Source organism: Benincasa hispida, chromosome 1, assembly GCF_027475165.1.
Source record: "Benincasa hispida cultivar pf3 chromosome 1, pf3_genome.v1.1, whole genome shotgun sequence".
Classification (NCBI taxonomy): domain Eukaryota; kingdom Viridiplantae; phylum Streptophyta; class Magnoliopsida; order Cucurbitales; family Cucurbitaceae; genus Benincasa; species Benincasa hispida.
Genome location: NC_143478.1, coordinates 39,811,974 through 39,833,923, shown reverse-complemented (window position 1 = coordinate 39,833,923; position 21,950 = coordinate 39,811,974). Strand labels below are relative to the sequence as shown.

The 21,950-nt window shown below is 37.4% G+C and overlaps 1 protein-coding gene across 3 annotated transcripts; it reads left to right on the top strand.

Annotated features, from left to right (window-relative positions):
- Positions 1-1,160: 1,160 nt before the first annotated feature.
- On the top strand, positions 1,161-21,463 carry APG5 (autophagy protein Apg5 family). Of its 3 annotated transcripts, none has more exons than XR_016526076.1 (8): positions 1,161-1,429; positions 1,732-1,856; positions 5,256-5,322; positions 7,282-7,371; positions 18,868-18,955; positions 19,731-19,874; positions 20,406-20,565; positions 20,969-21,463. XR_016526076.1 is itself a non-coding variant. In XM_039050872.2 (8 exons), the coding sequence occupies exons 1-8, from the start codon at positions 1,331-1,333 to the stop codon at positions 21,298-21,300; spliced, it is 1,074 nt and encodes a 357-aa protein (XP_038906800.1). In that variant the 5' UTR covers positions 1,161-1,330; the 3' UTR covers positions 21,301-21,463. The 3 variants fall into 3 exon arrangements, 2 of the variants coding, with proteins under 2 accessions (XP_038906800.1, XP_038906815.1); XM_039050872.2 differs by having other exon boundaries at positions 20,437-20,565; XM_039050887.2 differs by lacking the exon at positions 7,282-7,371 and having other exon boundaries at positions 1,228-1,429; positions 20,437-20,565.
- Positions 21,464-21,950: the final 487 nt, after the last annotated feature.

The window sequence follows — 21,950 nt, the reverse complement described above, 5'->3', positions numbered from 1 at the left end:
CCCTCATATATAGAAATTTCTCTTCAATCTCAGTAAGTCGCTCAGATTGCAACCTCAACAATTGTTTCATTGCGGACATGATTGCGGTCTTTATTAGTCAATGAGCTAACTAAGCTCTGATACCACTTGTCACAATCGTCGACTTTTGTAGACAAGACATATAATTATACGGCACTTGCTCTAATCCGGCGAGCAAGTCACCCATGTAAAAATCGAAAGTCGCGAATAGCGTCCATATATGATGTAGCATCTTCTCACGTTTTGAGAGAAAATGGTTTTATAAAACGTGAGAGAGGAAAAGCATTGAAAAAATCAATAAAAAATCATTGAAGACTGACAATTGCAAGAAATCTTTAATTGCAAAGAGTACATCAATACATTAGTCGGGGAGTTGACTGGTGGGTTTCCCCTATAGTGCATTCTAAGCAATTTCTAATATGCCTAACTTGCATATCAAAAGTGGCAAGGGGTCACTCACATGGAAAACAACATGAAATTTTTTTTAAAAAAAAAAAACTTGCTAAACTAATTACAAGACTCAAAGATAGAATGGTTGAGGGTGGTTTGGACATGCAGCCATGGGCTAACATTACCCTGGACGAGTATGCCCAAGAGAATGTGCGCCCCTGACCCCTGCGTGGCTTCACCTTTGGTTCTTTATATATTTTTTTTCTTATCATTTAGTCTTACTTTTATGTCATTAACTTTTGGCTTGAGTTTCATTCTTTCTATAGCAATCTTTATATTCTTTATTTTCCATTATAAACAAATCAGGGTTTCAAATATATGAACGCCCTACGAAAGGAATAAAAGCCCCACTTGTGCGCTTTTTACTTTGCTCAACACTTAACAGTCATTTGTTTTTATTGCTTATATCATTTATTGTTAATCTAGACCAGTCATTTAGATGAATATACTATGTTGAGACTAATATCAGAAGATTTAGATAGTATATGATTGTCATAAAACTAATATAGGAGAAAAACCTAAACATAGGATTTTGCATTAGGCCAATGCCTATCGTGCCATTAGAATTTTATGTTAATTTATCTAAGCTAATATGTATTTAATTGAATTCAATTCATGGTGCTTAAGTGTAAATTACTATAGATTGCATGCATAATTTGATCGTATATATTTTAAAAAATCTTTAGAAAAATATATACGAATCGTGAAGGAGGCAGGCATTTCAAGAAAGAAATTAAAAACTTTTCAAAAGAATTTATAAAAAAAAAATGGTAAAAGAAACAAAATCGAAGCAAAAAGAAAAACGTTATTGACGAGCAGAACAGAGTGAGAGAAGAAGAAAAGAGAGAGAGGGAGTGGGGGCATGGAAGCACTGAAGTACATCTGGGAAGGTGCAATTCCATTACAGATTCATCTCCATGAATCTGAAGTCACCACCGTCCCTCCTCCACCGCCTGCAATGGTAATTCTCTGTTTTTTCCCCCTTCGCTGCACTTTCCCTTCTAACTATCTAATTTGAGGCTCTCAATTTGATCAACGGATGAACATCATGGGTTCATTCTGCTTATTTATCTCTTTTCCTCTGAGAAATTTGACTTTGGTTACTAGGGTTGTTTGTATTTGCTGCTTCTTGTGTTTTCAATTTGGTGTTTTGAATAAGGGATGACTTTTATGTGTCTACTGTACGCCCAAGTAGAACGTCGATTGAACTTAATCGAATTGAATTGCTTTCCATGTGAGATTTTGTCTTTTGATCTACTTTAGGTCTTAGCTCCTCGAATTGGCTACCTGCCTCTTTTGGCTTCTCAGATTAAACCTTACTTCAGTAGTACGCTTCCTCCTGGAGTTGACACCATCTGGTTTGAGTACAAGGGTTTGCCCCTTAAATGGTACGCTCTTCTTTTCTCTTCTAAATTTCATCTTTTTTAATAGTTTCTTTGAATTTTGTAGATCAGTTTGAATTTTCTTTAACAATCTGCCAATCGCATCTCGTGGTTGATCCTTGTACTTTTCTCTGTTTTTGTAACTACTTACTATACACTGCTCCTCTCCGTCATTCTGTCCCTTTTAGGGAAGTACTTATGGCTGTCTAACATAATTATTCTTGCTACTCTTTCGCTTTTGATCCAACTCTTTCTCTCTCTCATTGCGTATGTCTCACAAGGTACACTGTGCACCATCTGCCTTTGTTCTGGTCCTTTGGGGATGAAGCTGAAAATTTAGACATGTTAAATTAAAATTATTGTTCTGTATTATTTGTTAGTAGGATGGACTTCAGTTAATATAGGAACTGGAAAAAAAGAAAATAAGATTAGATATTCATCTCAACCTAGTCGAGTATGATTATGGACACTCATCATTTAGAAGGGAAGAAGATGATAGACACTCGTGATAAAAGAAAATGACAAAATGGAAACAAATGTCATAGGTAAAGTAAAAAAATGAGAGGAAAGGACAGCCTTCACCACTGCTAATGGGAGTTACAAAAAGGCCTGTTAGCATATATATCTGTTAAAGAATGATTACGAAAGGCTTTGTTAAGTCTACACCATGAATCTACTGTCTAAAGGATGCAATCCCCAAGAAAGGGGGAAGTTTTCTCCCACCTCACTTGGTGTTGGACTACAAAAGAGGGAGTGAAGATTGGAAGTAATGTCTCTCAGGTGGATGGGCTTAGCAAAGCTAGGTTGTAACAGGATTTCACATGGTGGGGACAAGCTGGCAATGAACAAAAATGTGATACCGTTGTTTTGAGCTCCTCTTGCAAAGAACAAACCAGTTAGGGGAGAGAGCTGGATGCAGATTCCTCTTCTGAATTTTGTCGTGGGTGTTGGTGTTTGTCAGGGGTGTTGGTGTTGTTCAGACTACAGAGCAATTTCCCGAATGAAAATCTCCAAAAGGCCTTGCAAAAATCAGGATTGAATAATTTCCTATTGATGTTTAGGTCTTTGGGAAGAAACTTGCACATTGAATAGCCTGGAAGATCAAAAGTCCTAAATCACTTATCTGGAGAACTGGAGGACAAACGTCCTTTAATACTTTACAAGGGAGAGAGTCAATCTGCAAAGTCTTTGTCAATGGACTTTTTTGTGAACAAATTCCAAATCAAAGGTTTATTGACCAAATATGGGCAACTATCTTATTTGAATCAACATAGGGGGAATGAAGTTGTAGGTAGGGAAAGCAAGGGAGGTATTACCCCTCCAAGAGTCTTGATACATCAACACTAAGAACTTTGGTGTAGGCTATCCTTTGCAACCCTTTGGTTATGTGGACCTCCCGACCACAACTTAAGGAAAAGGTCAGAAACAGATTACTTTTATGGTCTAGGACCAAGATATGAGAGAATTCATTCTTATCTCTGGGTTGAAACACTCCACAATTTTGGTAACCAAACTTGAATATTTCAAGATTTGAAATCTAGACACAAGGCTTGTAAGGGGAATTGGCTCTGTAACATCAAGAAAAGTAATCAAATATCATTCATCATCAAAGTTTGAGAAGAATATGACACTCCTTGGGTTTATATAGCCAATGGTGGAAAATAAAGAGAATCTAAAAACCCTAGGTCTTGAAAATCCTTAAGGGGGTGTTTGGACCAAGGAGTTGGGAAGTAAGGAGTTGTGAACTCCACTCCTTATTTGGCCCAAAGAATTCGTGGACCCCACATCTAAAAAACATCAATTTTATGTCTTATTAATTCCTTACACCGTGAGCCCAAAGAGTTCACAACTCTCCAGACTTCATAACTCCTTGGAGTTCACAACTCTGCCCCTTGCCCCAAATACCTCCTAAATAATTAGGGGCTAATTAGAAACTCTTTCTAAAAATAGGAATTTCAAGATAATTGAAAGTTGATTCATCTAACATTCACTCCTAAGAATCATATATAGTATTAAAATAGCAAAATTTAAAAGAAGCAAAATTCTTTTGGAAGGAAGCAAGGTTGGTGACAACCCTATGAGGCAAGACACATGGGAGTAGGGGTGATGCTTGATAAGCAATAGGTGGGCGTGCACCTAGTTGATCGTTGAGCAGCATGGGCGTTATGGGCAACATGGCTACGGAATCAGGGCAACATGCAAAGTTGCAGAGGGGTTGTAAGGCAGGGTTTAGATGCATGGAATATGGTTGAGAGTGCATGTAGGTTTATGCTGACAGGTCTGTGTGTGTGGGCTTCGTCCATGGATGCATGTTGATGGGCTACATTAGGAAAATTTCGACTATGCAGACCAGGCATGCATGGGTGGGCTTGCACGAGGAGCAGTGTGTGCAATGGGCCATGCAGATATGTTATTGAGCACCAATGGTGTGGGCGCGTGGATGGATGGCTAAGTGGTGTGAGGTATTCGGCTTCCTCTTTAGAGTTTTTCCATGGGCTTACGTGGGCTTCTTGTGCAATGTCATGTCATATAGAGCTTATTAGGTGGCTTCCAACCTTTGGGCCAGCTACTTGCAATCTTGGATCTTCATGGACTTGGACAAGATTGTGATCACATCAGGTGGCCTATAAAATGGTCTAAGACCATCAACAAGAGAATGGATAACTCAGCAAGATATTAGCTTTTTGGCTTTTCAAATATCCTTCCAAGGGCATTAGGAGTGCTTTGTGGTGTCATTCTGCCACTAACCTCTAGGAGAAAACTCAAATTTAGCTTAAATGATTTTCCTCGAAAGTGAGCATTTTTTTTTCAAGAAAATAGAGCAGTGCCAATAGACTAACACTCTTGAATTTACATTAAAAAAGGGGAAGAGTCATTACAATAAGCTCTATAAACATCACTCCAATTCGAGATGCCAAAATAAATAAGCTCCCAAGGTTTCAGAAAGTATCTTTAAATCTTTCCTCTCCTTGAAAAATTATTTATTTATTTATCTCAAGTCAAATCTGTCTAGTTGGGATGGGAAAAAAAAAGACAAAAAGAAGGTAGTAATGCTTAAGACCTTTTGGCTGTTTTAATTATTATGTTTATTGTTCTCAGTGGAGAAATAGAAGTTGTAACTTGTAAGATGATTTTGTAGATATTTGTTTCAAATGATTTATAATTTAGGACTATAACTGGAAGAACAAAAGTATTTAAGATGGTAATAGATAATAATAAATTGAGGTTGCCCAAGTGGATTCTTTTCTAATTTCTGTGACTTAGTTGTCAGTTTAGTTGGACAACAACATTTCCACAGTTGTTTAGTACGTTACGATTTCCAATTAGTTTTAGTAATTTATTCAGAATGAACAATCCTAGCAAAAGTTTGTGTGTCTCATGTATTATCTGGTGCATGCTTCTCAGGAATATACCGACAGGAGTACTCTTCGACCTTCTATGTGCAGAACCAGAAAGACCATGGAATCTAACGGTACAAGTTCTATCTCTTCATCTTTGTAGTTCAAGCTGCATTTTTTTTAATTGTATCTGCGTCCCATTTTCCTTTGAATTTGGGGTGAATTAAAATTTAGGAAAAAATCAATTTATATTCCTACTCCAAATTAATAATTGTATCAATTCAAACCTTAAACTTTTAAGATAAATCAGTTAGCACTTTATAACTTTTTCACTTGATTCCATTTAAAATTAACTCACAAGTCACCTAAATAAAAATATTATTCTCCCAAAATCCTACCTAAGCAATAAGAAAAATTTATCATGTAATTCGTTCTAACTAGGTATAAAAAATTAAGGAAAAAGAAAACAAACCACTCGTAACCGCTACTATTCATTTAATTTTAAAATTTCCCTCTAATATTTTGTTAATTCATGCATTTGAAGAAATCTTATTCACATACACATGTGAGAATTATGTATTTATCGTTCTAAATTGGAATCATAATGGAGGGTCTAAATTGATCCATTTAGAAAAATTTTGGGTTTCAATGGAAAATACAACCCAAGGGGTATATTGAATTTTTCCCAAAAATTTATCAAATGAAAAAGTTACGACCTTGCTTGGTCACACATGAGGATTAATATATATGTGGATCTGGGTCTTGATTGTGTATTATGTGATTGCAGTTGCATTCGAGAGTATGAGAACCCTAGGTGCGTTTATGATGAATATAGGATTGGTTGAACTTTTTGTAGGAATGAAATTTCAGCTACTTCAAGGTTTCTGTTTAAATCTCTTCTTTCAGGATTGTAATTCAATCCAAAGTTAAAAATTTCAATAAAGTTTCATGGAATCCAGCATACTTTTTAGTTTCCATCATAAAGAGTACGAATGTATGAGAAGAGAAAAGTAGAAGGCGATTTTTGCTCAACATCCAAAATAAGTACGTCAATATATCCACACTCCAATTAGGCTACTGTAATTTGTTTCAATGTTTTTATCCTTTGAGAAAAGGGTTCATTGAACAATTTTAATGGTTGGTTGCATGTTATTAATGAGTAAGAACTTAGCTCTCCTAGCCAAGTGGCTGTCGCTCTACCTTAAAGACAGATACTTCATGGTACAAATCAAACACCGTTTTCACATTTTTAGGCTTTTGACTCTCATTTCCATACACACTCAAATGCCGGTTTCCAAATCCCATCGTTCCTAATTCTGGACTTTCAAGGGTGGAAGGCCTTTGTAAGCGTTTTTACCTACCTAGGAGTGCAAATGCAATATACCAAATCAAGCGTGGAAGGCCCCTTGCTATCCCCTGCTCAAATTCCATCCAAATTTTCTTCTCTAATGGGCTCCAGTTGAGAAATATTTCAACAAATCTACATTAGTTTCAGTTTGATCATGAAAAGATTTTATAATATGGCTTGAATTTTTATCGAATTTCTCGTGGTCACATTTGTTTAGCAGCAAAGCTTTTATCGAATATATGGAAGTTTGTTAAATTGGTCTTGGCACAAAGTTGTTGGAAGATGACCTTTTCTTTTGGGTTTATGTTTCACATGCCACGTTCTCGGTATTTTGGTTTGAAAGGCCTTGGTCTTGATATTCTAGAAGTCTTCTCGTGATTTTACGTGTTTTGCTCGTCTGAATTCGTCGTCTGATATTCTGGAAGGCCTTTTTCCATCTTTTTGCTGGCTACTTTGTTCACTTTTTTATATTTATGGGTTGCTTAATTTTCTCTATCAATGTTCTCTTGGTGTTCTTTTTTTACCCTCCTTCAAAAGTTATGTAATTGGAGCATTAGACTCTTTTCATTTCATCAATGAAAAGTTTTGTTTCCTTTAAAAAAATTTTTTTTAATAATAATATAAAAAAATTGGTTACTGGGGTATTTTAGCTAAACCTAGGACTATTTAAATGGGGTATTGCTTTTACTTTCTCATATTTTGTGACAAATGAGTGACGTGAGAATCATCTCATTTTTTCTAACAGGTACATTTTAGAGGTTATCCAAGACAATTGTTAATTCCTTGTGAGGGTGAAGATAGTATAAAGTGGTGCTTTATTAACTCATTAAAGGAGGTCAGTTGATGGTACTTTTACTTTCTTGGTTAAATTACAAAGTTAAACTTGTGTTTGTTTGGTCTGTAAACTTTCAAAAAGTTTATAATTCCATATTAAAATAAGATTTAGATCTAATCGATCAATTAATTCTAAAAAAATTGAATTTTTCAAATACTTAAGTTTGAGGACCTATTAGACACATTGAAAGTTTTGGGACTTATTAAACACTTTTGAAAATTTAGGAACCAAATAGATGCAACTTCTAACTTCTGATACTAAACTTGTAATTTAACCTACTTTCTTTAAACTTGGTCAAAATCTTCTAGAATGCCACAACTTTGTTTTAAGGCCCCAAATGGGGGTAGGAAATAAAAGGTTAAATTACAAATTTACAAGCTTAGTTTTGGAACTTCCTTGTTTGTGTCTAGAGGTCCCTACCTACCTTGGGGTGGGGGGAGTCCATGGGTTTGGCATTTGAAGTCGAACCCATGTTTGGGCCATTAGAATGAAATTCTCAAGATTAAGAAACCAAATCTATGGGTTTGGAATATGTTTTTTTTTTTCTAATGAATGTCATAGGTTTGAGAAAAATTTTCCGTAATTTCCTACATCTTATCATTGGTTGTCAATGACGGTGGACAACTGTTGGCCAAATTTTGGTGATTGACCCTCAGCAACCGATCGTCTTGACCGTCAACGACCGATCTTGACCGGCAGCAACCTACCGTCTTCAACGTCGATGGGCGATTGTCTTGATCGTAAGCGACTAACTGTGGTTACCGTTAATGATCAACCATAGTGACGGTTGGTGACCAGCCGACCCTCTTGACCATCAATGACTGATAGACCGTCGTGCCATCATCAATTGATTGGCGTGATCATCTTTGATCGATGCATGATTGTTGGTGATAGTCGGAAATTGTTGTCGGTAGGACGGTCGTCGGTAGGCCGCTTATGACCGTTGACTGTTAGCAACTTTTTCCCTTTTTTACTTTCACAATTTTTTTTTTTTTAAAAAAAATTTCCCTTATTTTAGGACCTTCCTCTCTGAAGCATGGTTTCGATTATGCTAGTCGTGGATAATCGAATGTTCTTTGTCGCTCGCCACCCACTGTCGGTCACTAGGGTTTTATTTTTGTTTTCCCCCCTTCCTTCTTCTCCTCTTTTTCCCATTCTTACTCATTTCCACACACTCAAGAACAAGAAATTGACTCTTTCATCTAGGAGCACTAAAGACTGAAGTATTGCATCGATCGTGCTGTCATGGGTCATCAAATTCTCTTCACCGGTCATTTCACACATACCATTGTTGGTCACCCACTGGCAGTCACCAACAGTTTTTTTCTTTCCTCCTTCCTTCCTTTTTTCCCTTCCATTTCTCATTATCTTGATCTCCTCCTTCATTTTCCCACACACACACACACAAATAAAAAAATAAAACAATAGAAACTGACTGATAGATTAAAAATATTATTAAATCCAAACCTCAAAGGTAAAATTCATTTCATGACTACAAGAAAAAAAAAAAGATAATTTAAGGATTTAAAGCAATACTATCTTCGTTATAAATGTGTTAGTATACTAAATTTCAAACTTTACTATTGTATTATCAAAAGATATATTTGTTATTTAAAAAGTGATAAATTCGAAATTTAAAGGCAAACTAAATTTATTATAAAACTTAATTTCAAAGCTTTGTTACTTTATTACTAAATTCTATTTCTTTTTACATAAAAATAACTAAATCATTGTCATTTCTACATTATTTTCCTGGAAATTAATGGACCAAATGAATTAACTTAAGATTTTTTCCGCAAAAGTATTAGATTAAAATACGTGGGTGGGGAAATTGAACCTCTGGTCTCGAAGTTGATAGTACTAACACTATGATGTAGCCTAAAGGAGATAAAAGGAGAATTGTCTCCAAGAATCAAGATTGTGGATCTTTTATTAGAATGAATAATGTGTTTGATGCAAGAGAGGAAGGTTCCTATTTGTAGAGTTTTGTTACAAGTGGGGGTAAAAAGGGAATTAACCTAGAATATTACCTAATTACCCAATTACCCAATTAACCCCTATTCTTCTTACATCATTCTACCCCTTCAAAAAGAAAACTTGTCCTCGAGTGTTAAAAAGAAAAAATTTATGAAGCAAACAAGGAATGAAATAAACTCGTTCAACGAAGTATGACCAAACCAACCTCCTACATTTTGAACAAAAATATTATGATCAAAGGGATAAATTTGAGACAAAAAATCCAATATTTCCACCAAAATATGAACTTCTCCATCGGCCATAAACCCAAAAAAGATGTTTCCTTCAGGCTCATTCAAAACCGTATTTGAAGGACCAATCATTAAAAAACCGCCTTCCAAAGAGAATCGTTCAAGACTCACGTCTTCTTTATTATCCGCTTCAAGTTCTTCGACAATTTGGTGATCCATTTCCATCGCAATCAATGTGTCGTTGTTCTTGTTTGATTCTTACTTAGTGTTCGATACTTCTCTTCCATCTTCTTTGTTGGATTTTTGTTCTTCACTTGCGACTATTTCCAAATCAACATCTTCAAATTCTTGTTTTCTTCAATTTTATCTTCAAAATCTTCTACTTGAAATTTTTCCAACCGTGATTCTTTTATTTTTCTTCGGTATATGAAATCAATCTGTTCTTGAACTCTTGCAAATGAATTGATAATTGATCAATATGTTGAGTCATTTTCCCCAATGAACGTTAGATTTCTTTTGTTGTTTTCTTTATTTCCTCCAATGCTACGGGATCAAAGTAGTTATTTTGTTGGATATGCCTCAATCTTGTAGTGGGTATTGGACTCATCCATTTATTTTCTTGAATAAACCTTTCTTGATTGTGTTTCATAACCAAAAGAATAATTTTGAGTCTTGAACGTTCTCCTTGGGCTGTAAAAATCCATTCTTGATGATTCTTTAATTCATATAACTCCTAATCTTTACGTTGATTTCTTGAAAAATGGGTTTGATTGGATCATTGGGCCCTTTTATGATATTGTCGCCTTCTTATTCTATCTCAAACTGCCTTAGAAACATCATCGAAGTCACTAGAATCACTAGAATCAAATTTCTAATGTGGTTATTGATAGGTTTTTTGAGAAAATCGAGCATGGACAAATTTAGTATGTTGGAATTCTTCTTCTGAATCACTTGAACCAGAATTCATGCATTATTTTTTTAAGTAAATTTGATTTTCTTGCCTATACCATCTGCAGATTTTTTTTCTTGGATATCCTCTTTGATCAATAATAGGTCATTCTTGCAAAATCTTGATAAATCTTCGGTTTCTTCAATCCTTCTTGGTATTTCAAGGGTTCCCCCTAATTAGACGTGTGTTGTTTGGCAATGAGCACAACTCACGAAGCTCCCTCTTGCGATCGGCGTCGTCAAGAGTTTCCCAGTCTTCCACCGCCAACAGTCAACATTGACCTAGACGGATGCTCTGATACCAAATTGATGTAACCTAAAGGAGATAAAATGAGAATTCTCTCCAAGAATCAAGATTGTGGATCTTTTATCAAAATGAATATGTGTTTGATACAAGAGGGGAAGGTTCTTATTTATAGAGTTCTATTACAAGTGAGGATAAAAAGGGAATTAACCTAGAATATTACCTAATTACTCAATTAACCTGTATTCTTCTTACATCACACTATGCGAATTAGGATTACAAAAGACAAAGCTAACATTAGCTTCATTTTAATATGAATAGATTAAATTTTTATTTCTAAATTATCATAAAATTTGATCCAAAATACACTTGAGGTTATCCAGTTCACAAAACAACCACTAAAAATAAGGGGAAATCATATTGCCCAAACCATACCTGCGCCCTAAACATAGGCATTTGTGATTTCCAGGCTTCAGGACCTTCTCAGATAAGCCCCCGGGCATTTGATTCTTAGGCTTTTGATTCCAAACCTGCACTTAAACACCTCTTTAATTTGGTGTCTGATGGATCCCTAAAATTTAAAAATATTAAGTAGGGCCTTGAACTTTCAATTTTATGTCTAGTAGGTTTTTGAATTTTATGTTTAGTAGAACATTTAACTTTTATTGTGTCCAATTTGGTGAATTTTAGAAGATTTCTAGTAAGTCAATGACCTTTTAGATACAAAATTGAAAGCTTAAGGACTTATTAGGTATCTTTTAAAGTTAAAGGACCTATTTGACATAAATCTTACTGATAGGTTTCCATTAAATAAGATGAAATTCATAGAGTTAGAGCTTACACTGATAACATTTTAGAGGACCATCACTCTCCCAAAATATTCTCGGCCCAAGAAAATATATATATTTATATATAGGAATTAACTAAGGAAGAAGTTGGTGTAACTCCCTCCACAACGTTCTCAGACTAGAAAACTACTTCATACTAACATTCCTAGACCATATTTATAACTACATTTCCACTTCTGCCCTTCCTCCTGTACACTTCCTGAATTGGAGTCTCCAAGCTAGAATAGAACCTCAAATGTAAGCATCATTCACCTCTTATGCATCAAATATAAAATTGGAAGTTGAAGGATACTAGTTCAGGACCTATTAGACACAAATATAAAAGTTTGAAGGCTGTAATTTAACCAAAATAAAATAGAATCCCAAATGGAAGCAACATTTATCTCTTATGCTCCAAAGATTTTCCATTCCCCTCCAACCAAATGTATCAAAGCAGAGAGCTAAGAGACTTTTCTTATAAGACTCAACAATCTGTCCAGTTAGATATTTTCCATCAAATATACCGTGGGACACTATTGAAGCTCATATTGAAGCTCATATTTGCCATCATATCTAGCACCAATAAACTTTTGGGACCATATGGTTTTACAGTAGTGTTCTTCTAAAAAACCTGGACCAACATCCTTAGAGTGTTCCACGATTTTTTTCCAGAATTCTATCGTCAAATGTTAGGCTTAACAAGGTTTATATTTACATCCCAAGAAATTGGATCCCAAATCAGTGGGGGACTATAGACGTATAAGTCTTACATCTTGTTGATAAAAATCATCACAAGGATTCTCTCTGATAAACTGAAATGTGTGCTTCCATGCCCTTTTTCCAATAATCAATTGGCCTTTATGGCCGGTCGACAAATCCTTGATGCTTTCTTCATGCCAAACGAGCTCATTGAGCAAGGTAAATCCTCGTAAGGGCAAAAAGGAAGGTTTGATCATTTAATTAGACTTGGAAAAAGCCTTTGATAAGTTTGTTTGGGCTTTTGTGGATGAGGTTCTAAAGGCCAAGGGGTTTGGAACAAAAGGGAGAGGATGGACCAAGAGCTGTTTGTCTTCTAGAAACTTTGCTTTCATCATAAATGGCAAACCTAGAGGCAAAACCTTGGCATCAATGGCCATTTGACAAGGTGATCTCGTTTCATATTTTCTTTTCATCTTAGTGGCTGATTGTTTTACTAGAATGATGACACAAGCCGCTCAAAACAATCCGATCCATGGCTTCCCCATTGGCAATCTTCACATCCACCATCTACAATTTTGCCGATGACAATTCTCTTTTCCTCCATAATGAATTGGATATTGAAAAAAGGCTTCCCCATTTACAACTTCCATTTCGTAAGAATTCAAGTTCCCTAGGAAGGGTTTAGAGTTTACCATATCATTTTATAAAAGGAAAGATGCACAAAGACAACGGGGGGATAAGGCATCCCTCTTGAAATCTTGAAAAGGAGGATCAATAGGACCCCAACTTACAAAATTACAATATTACCAAGACCCTTCTTTATCTCATAAAATAGAGTAATAATATGATAGAATCTCGGTTATGTATTCACTATTTTGGCTCAAAAATAGTCTAGGAAGTCGAGACCTCCTCCCCTGACAGCTTACAAGCTCAATTCTAAGATGAAAATTCGATATCCATCCCTCCTCCTACCTCCTATCTTTATACTAAATCAGTCACCCCTAAATAACAGATTTAATAACAGATTTCTTCCTCCCCTAGTGGCCCCATCTCTAACTACTTTTATTCTCTTCCTCATTTACATTTGTACCCCTCTTCCTATTCTTTTTGTTAATTCTCCTTTCATACTTTCTAAATATGGGGGGTCTATCATTACCCTCCCCCCAAAGCACCACCTTGTCCTCAAGGTGAAAGTTCGGGAATTGCTCGACTAATTGTGCTCCTCCTTCCCATGTTGCATCTTCGATTGGTAAATCTTCCCACTGTATGAGTACCTCGAAATCATTAGGTGATGATATGGTCGAACCAATCTTCCGGACTCTCAAAACCGACATTGGTTTGAGCTACTTCCCGAATAGTCCAACTGTTGGTGATGAGAATCTCCGTAGTAAGGTCCCCTCGGCTTTTCTCAATTGTGAAACATGTATTACAGGATGTATGCTTACATTGGGGGGTAGGTCAAGTTTGTATGCAACTGGTCCGATCTTTTGAATTATTTGAAAGGGGCCAATGTAGCGTGGAGCTAGTTTGGGATGCTTGTGCAACAGTAAAGAGCCTTAGCGGTATGGCTTTAGCTTAATGTATACCCAATCGGAAATTTCAAAGTTCACTTCTCGTCGTTTAGAGTCTGCTAGGGTCTTCATTCGTTGTTGAGTTGCTTCTAACGTTTTCTTCAACTGTCTGAGCATATCATCTTTGTTCTTTAGTAACACATCTACTTCCCCCACTATGGCATTCCCCGATTCATAATAGATTAGTGGAGGTGCTGTGCTGGTCTTCCATATAATACCTTGTAAGGTGTCCGTTTGATGGTTGTGTGGTAGGATGTGTTGTAATTGTACTCGGCCCATGCTAGCCATTTATGCCATTGTGATGGTGTCTCCATGGTGAAGCATCGAAGGTATGCTTCTAATCCCCGATTGACCACTTCTGTTTGTCCATTCGTTTGTGGATGGTAGGATGTGCTTCTCTTGAGTTGTGTCCCCATTTGTTTGAACAATTCTTTCCAGAATAAGCTAGTGAACACCTTATCTCTATCTGATATAATGTTTCTCAACACTCCATGCAGTCATACAACTTCTCTTGAGAACAGACCAGCCACGGTTGCTGCGGTATATGGGTGGCGGAGGGCAATGAAGTGTGCATATTTGGATAGCCAATCAACTACCACCAAGACTGAGTTATAGCCCTCGGATTTTGGCAGGCCATCTACGAAGTCCATGCTGATATCTTGCCAAGTGAGTTCGGGGATAGGCAGTGGTTGTAGTAGTCCGACAGGGGCTAGTGCTAAGTACTTGGCTTGTTGACAAACGGAGTAGTCTCCCACAAACGCCTTCACCCTTGCTTTCATGCCTGTCTAAAAGAATTCTTTCTTTAATCGCTGATACATCTTAACTACCCCATTGTGTCCTCCGATTGGATTATTGTGGAACTCTTGCAAGAGCAATGGTATGGTAGGTGACTGTGGTGGCAAAGCAATGCGCTGCTTATATAGTAGAAAGTCTCCCTGTAATGTATACCCTCGGGGGTGTGGTTGCCCTGCTCGGATATTATCCCAGATAGCCCTTAGTTCCGGATCCTGTTCGACTTGGCTGGTGAATACCGTCGGATTGAGTGAACGCATCATGCTGAGCATCGACATCTCCATCTCCATCGTGGTAGGTAATCTAGACAAAGCATCAGCGGCCGAGTTCTCTAATCCCTTCTTGTACTCGATATCAAATTCGTACCCGATTAATTTGACCACCCACTTTTGGTATTCCCCTGCTATAATACACTACTCCAACAGAAATTTGAGGTTCTTCTGATCTGTCTGCACGGTGAACTTTCTTCCCAACAGGTAGGGCCGCCATTTTTGCACAGCCATGACTATGGCAATCAGCTCCCGTTCGTATGCAGCCTTGAGGCGATGCGTAGGTGGGAGAGCCTTGCTGAAGTAGGCTACCGGTCGCCCTTCTTGCATCAATACCGCTCCAACTCCTACCCCGGATGCATCTGTCTCTATTATAAAAACTTGGTTGAAATCAGGGAGCTTGAGGGTAGGAAGTTGGGCCATCCTTTGCTTCAAGATCTCGAAGGCCTCCTGAGCTTCCTTATCCCATTGTAACTTGTCTCTCTCGAGCTGCTGCGTTAATGGGAAAGCAATGGAGCCATAATGGACTACAAATTTGCGGTAGTATCTGGTTAGCCCCAAAAATCCCCTTAGTTGCTTTACTGTGGTCGGGGTTGGCCATTGAAGCATAGCCTCCACCTTCGATGGATCTGCAGCCACGCCATCCTCTGATATTATATGGCCCAAGTAATCGATCTGTTTTGCCGCAAAAGTGCACTTCTTAAGATTGGCCATGAACTGGTTATCCTCCAATGCTTGTAGTACCAAGGATAAATGATGCACATGATCACACAATGAAGAGTTGTAGATTAGGATATCATCGAAGAATACCAATACAAATTTTCATAAGTACGGATGTAAAAGGTCATTCATTACCGATTGAAATGTAGACGGGGCATTTCTTAATCCGAATGGCATGACTAGAAACTCGTAATGGCCTTCATGAGTGCGGAATGCCGTTTTGTGGATGCCTAAAGGGGCCACCCGAATTTGATGATAGCCGGATTTCAAGTCAATTTTGGAGAAGACTCGTGCTCCGGCTAATTCATCTAGGAGTTCATCGACCATCGGAATAGGAAAATTATCTGGCACCGTGACTTGGTTCAATGCCCTGTAGTCAACACAAAATCGCCAGCTCCCATCCTTCTTTTTTACTAATAATACAGGGCTGGAAAAAGGACTTACACTCGGTTGAATAATCCCAACAGTGAGCATCTCTTCAACCAACTTCTCAATCTCATCCTTCTGGAACTACGGATACCTATACGGTCTGACATTCACCGGTCCTGCCCCCGGCTTGAGTTCAATATGATGCTCTTGGTGTCGCACTGGAGGTAGCCCCTCTACTGTTTGAAAGACTGATTGATATTTTCTTAGGATTTCTCGGATTTCTGGTTGGTGTTCTTCCTTCGGTCGGTCTCCTTCCCTCTCAGTGGTCAAGAGAGAATTCAACTCGAGTAATATGCCTTGGCCCTCTCTTCTGACCAGTTTCATCATCGACTTCAGCGAGATTTGGGCGTTCATCAGACTGCGGTCCCCCTTCAAATGTACCCGCCAATCTCCGATTTGAATTTCCATCTCCGACATTCCCCAATCACACTCAACCTGTCCTAAGGTCATTAGCCATTGTACTTCCAACACCACATCAGCGCTGCCCAGAGGTAAAGGGAAGAAGTCATTGATAATAGTGAGGTTAGGGAGATTAAGAATTACCCCTTTACAGATACTCGTCGTCCTCACTGAAGTTTCTGTCCCCAACATGATCCCGTAGCTTGTCATGGGCGTCTTTGGTAATTTCAGGGTCCTCACCAGCTCTTTGTCGATGAAATTGTGGGATGCTCCGCTGTCAATGAGAACGACCACATCCCTGTCCCCTATAGCTCCTCTGGCCTTAATCGTTCGGGGCGAATCAATTCCTGCCAGCGAGTTGAGGGAGAGTTCTGCCGCCTCGTGATCGCTAGTCTCCACCACCATCGATTCCAGCATAGTGGTCACTAGAATTTTAACTTCGCCTGTCTCCTCTGCTTCGTCTGTTCCTTCTTCCTCATCGTGGTACAGCAGGATACTCAATTCCTTCCTTTTGCATCGGTGCCCCGACGTATATTTTTCTTCGCATCGATAGCACAGCCCCTTATCCCTCCGATTTTGCATTTCGTTGTCGACAGCCGTTTGAATGCTCCAACCGTGAATGATTTCCCATTAACGTCTCTTAGGGTAACTGAGTTAGAAGACGTACCTGCCACGCGGGTCGGGTTGAGAGAAATTGTTCGGGCGGTCGACTGTGTGTTTTGGTTCGGGGTGGGGCCGGGTTGACCCGAGTTCGAAGATGCCCCTGTCGACTTCGATGGATTTGGGCTGCCTCCGCCCCATTTCTTCCTTCGGGCTTCCTCCGTGTCTTCGATTATCTGGGCCATCCTCATCTTCTACTTCAGCCCAATTAACTTAAATATTCTCATCTCGATTTGTATATCATCTTTCAGCCCACTAACAAACTTACTTTCCAACGTTTCGTCTGAAAGGTCCTTCAACGGTCTTGTAAGCTGCTCGAATCGCCACCGGTATGCACGAACACTACCGTCCTGCTTCAGAGTAAGAAACTGGGCTCTCTGATCTTCTTCTTTGACCGGTAGGAAGCGCAGCAGGAGCTGCTCCTTAAACTTTGCCCAGGTATTCATCGGTGTTCTCTCTTCCTCCCATTGATGCCACTCTAACGCTTCACCTTCCAAACACAGAATCGCGGCTTCGATTTTGTCCTTCTCTGATAATCGATTAACTACGAAATACCTTTCTACTTTGTGAAACCAACCCATCGGGTCTTCTCCTATTTCCCCTTTGAATATCGGAATTTCCAGTTTTCACAACCTCATGTCGAACAGCAGCACTCCTCTTCTCTCGCCGACATCCTCCCTTGCCGATTGCTTCCCTCTGTCCGTCACCATTCTCTCCCAAGACCCCGATTCCCCTTCCTTGAATATTTTTTATTTCTTTGACCATACTTCCAACGCACAGATTATGTTCTGTTCCAGAGTTTCTCCCAAGGCTTCGATCTTTGTTGTCATCATGCTCTCAGTGATTTGTTGCATCTCTCCAAACCGTTGATCCATCCTATTTTCCATTCCTACTTGTAGTAAGGTGAGTTGTTCTTCCACAGCTGATAATCTTGCTTCCATCTTCTTCACCATACCCTTCCCAAGAACGAACGACTCTGATACCAAATTGATAGAATCTCGGTTATGTATTCACTATTTTGGCTCAAAAATAGCCTAGGAAGCCAAGACCTCCTCTCCTAACAGCTTACAAGCTCAATTCTAAGATGAAAATTCGATATTCATCCCTCCTCCTACCTCCTATCTTTATACTAAATCAGTCACCCCTAAATAACAAATTTAATAACAGATTTCTTCCTCCCCTAGTGGCCCCATCTCTAATTACTTTTATTCTCTTCCTCGTTTACATTTGTACCCCTCTTCCTATTCTTTTTGTTAATTCTCCTTTCATACTTTTTAAATATGGGGTCTATCATAATAGTATATAAAAAAAAATAACAATAAAACCCATCTTTATATTTATGGTTTTTCCTAATTACTATTTTGATTGTGTTATTATTAGTTTTATTATTATATTTGATAAAAGACACTTGACGTATCATATAAAAAATGGAAAGATACGGAAAGAGAGTGGATAGGCATCTCCTTCAAAATCTTTAAAAAGTGAATCTATGAAAGAACGCCAATGAAGTCAACAAAAGCAGTAGGAAAGACGGTGTGTGCCAAACAAACTCCCAACGATCATAAAAATGCCTGCTAGTCACTTCGGAAATTCTATTATTATTAATTGTTATCATTAATATGATTGCTGTCTTGTTGTGTAATTTTAATTCGACTTTTAGTAAATTAATGACATTTGGTGAAAGAGAAAAAGATTTTCTACAAGTTGACAAGGGATGTTCATTATAACCAGGCCAATTACATTGTCAATGGGAACACCAAGAATGTCATGAGCATGTCTGAACCTGATCTGGTGGAGTTATGGCGTTCTGTATCGAATGGTATGTTAGCAAGTGTAGTAGTACCGTGGTTTAGAAATTAAATCAATAGTTTATCAATGTAAAATGATGATGACTAGATGGCATTACTTTAGCTTTCCATAATTTTGCACTTCTAGCTAAGTTAATATTGCACTATTATTTTGTAATTTTGCACTTCAATTATTTTGTGATATAGTTAATTTTGCAGCCTCCAATTAAAGCGCCCTTTTCTAAAAAGAACATGTAATATACAAGCTTAGGAGCCAAGGATAGAGAAAACCCCTACGTGAAGGTGAAACTACAGAAGGAGAGCCTTCTAATAGTTTATAATTATAAAAATGTGTAATTACATAATAATTTCTCGTGGTTAGACCACTACCAAGAAGTAGTATGTTGTACATTTACCATCTTAAAATGTCCTCTAGTTTTTTCCTTCCTGATTAGTCAAACAACAGCACCATTTTGGTGAACTTCTATAGTTCCTATTTCTTTATTTACTCCAATAGTAATATTATTGGCAAGCTCATTTGGTTAGAGGGGCTCTTCTTCCTTATATGTCTCTTCATTGATTTGTATAAAAAGGTTTCCTATTTCTATTGTAAAAGCAGGAACATAAATTATGTTGAAATTAGGAGGAAGACTGTCTATATGTATAAGACAAAAATGCTAAATAGATAAGGAAATTATAAATCGATAACTAATATGACTAATATTTATGAAGAATATAAAGGAAATCCAATGGACTTCATAATGTGTTTTTTCCTAATTTTTTGGCTTGCTGATTGGCTACTAGCAGGTGATTTAGAAGCCTACCTACGTATATCATCTAAACTTAAACTTGGAGGAACTGGTCACGAGAATGTGTTGAAATCTATATCAACTGCATCATTGCCTGGTCAAAGTACTGGCGAGATGGATATAGCAGGACAACCAATGACAGGTATGACAACCACTTTTAGGTATTCCACTTTTGTGCTTCTACTAATTCTTTGTCCTCTGCATCTAATTTTGCATATTGGAGATTTATTTTGTAGACCCTTTTTTCTTTTTTCAGATGGTTACATTTTGTAGTATTCCTAGTAATTTGTCTCTTCATTTATTCTTTGAAAAGACGTCACCATCTAGTGAAGTAATTTGACGACATGTTTTCTCTTGGAGGGGGAGAGTTGTTCCAAATTATTGTTTTGACTTCAAATGTGAGATGTTTACGCTAAAAAGACCATTGACTTCAAACTAGTAGTGTTTTATCATTCTACTTTCTGCCTATTTGATTTGAGACGCAAAAGAATCTCCGTTAATGCTTTTGTATGTCAATCAAAGCAAGTTGTGGTTTGCGAGACATTGGATTTCCATCAAAATTACATGAGGGTTCCGTATGCGTGTGATTTTTAAATTTTCACACTTCTGTTACTCTCTCCCTTGAAGGCTAATAATCATTAACCCCTCTTTATGTTATCATTTCACTTGTTAGGATAAGTTTCTTATTACTTCAGCATGTCCAGGTCGAATTCCAGTTCGATTATATGTAAGGAATTTAGGCGATGATTTTGATAACTTAGAAGATGCACCGCCAGTTAATAATTGGGATGATGTCTCATACATTAACCGTCCAGTAGAGATTCATGAAGAAGGTAAGGCAACATTAACGATCACTTTTTGTTTTTAGTTTTCTTATTCTTTTGGAACAGTCTATTATATGAGCACGGTGTTGACTAGCCAGATTTATGTTGTCCAATTGATAAAAGAATGATAAAAGAAAGATTAGAGGCTATTTTATAAACATGGAGGATCGTGTGTAGATTGATTTTTCTCGATCAATCAAGAGTTCTTGTGCTTTAAAAATATAGTTATCATACTGGCTTAAGGTGTATATCCACGACCACAAAGATCAACAGTTGGTATCCTCACCCCCACAGAAAACACACAGGAGGTTCATCTTTTGATGCATGGTTATGTACTGATTACGATTTATATTGCAATTGTCAAAGTCTAGGCATATGCAGAGATTTTCTTCCTCATCTTTATACATCGCAGGTAAGTGCTTCACCTTACATGATGCTGTTAGGAGTCTGTTCCCCGAGCTTTTCATCGAAAAGGCGACAACTAAGGAGGAATCAACAAATGTTATAGGTGAAGAACAAAGTGAATGTACAGAACCGTTGGATTGTACCAAAACAGAAGAAAGGGGACCAAATTTTTCTGAGGAACATTTGCAATCTTATCATCCTAGCATCAAGCTGGTTAGGATCCAAGGGATTGAACCAAAATGCCAAATTCCTTTCTCCTGGGTAGTGAACAACTTAATGAACCCAGAATACTTCCTTCATATCTGTGTTTTTGTATCAGTTCAACAAGTCAGATGCTAAGTTATAGGGGACCAAAGACCAAGTAGGTATTTCCATTCTTTTATTTGTGGTGTTGGGGACTGGACATTTTTTTAATTGACATTCTTTTGAAAAGAATTATCTGTAAAGTTGTACAGAAAGTAATGTTGTCAATGTTTATAAGTAGTTACCCATTTCATTTCTAGCATCAGGTTATTCTATGTTAATCTTCCCCTGGTCACTATTATCATGTTGCATGGTGTCAAGAGGCCAAACTTGCAACAAGAACTTGACGTAAGAGGTTTATCTTTCCATGAGTTAAACATGTTATCCCATCATTGAAATCTAAAAAATTCAATCCCATCATTGTTGGACATGCAATTTCTATAGGACTGTTGTAACTTTTAAAATAATTGCTAGTAAATATATGTTAGAAAAAATCAACTGTGAAATAGAATACATGAGTGCTAGGTAAATTTCAATTTTAAATTAAAAAGACTAGTTAAGGTATTTGGTAAATTAATACTAAATTAGTGAAATGTATTCAAATGTGTAGATTTTACTTCGATTTAGGTTTTATCATCTATTAATATTAATTAAAAGAATGGAAAGATAAATTTAAACATCTTAATTTTATCTATTTGTCAGTCATTATCAACATCGTGTCCATCTCGTTAAATTAAAACAAGTAT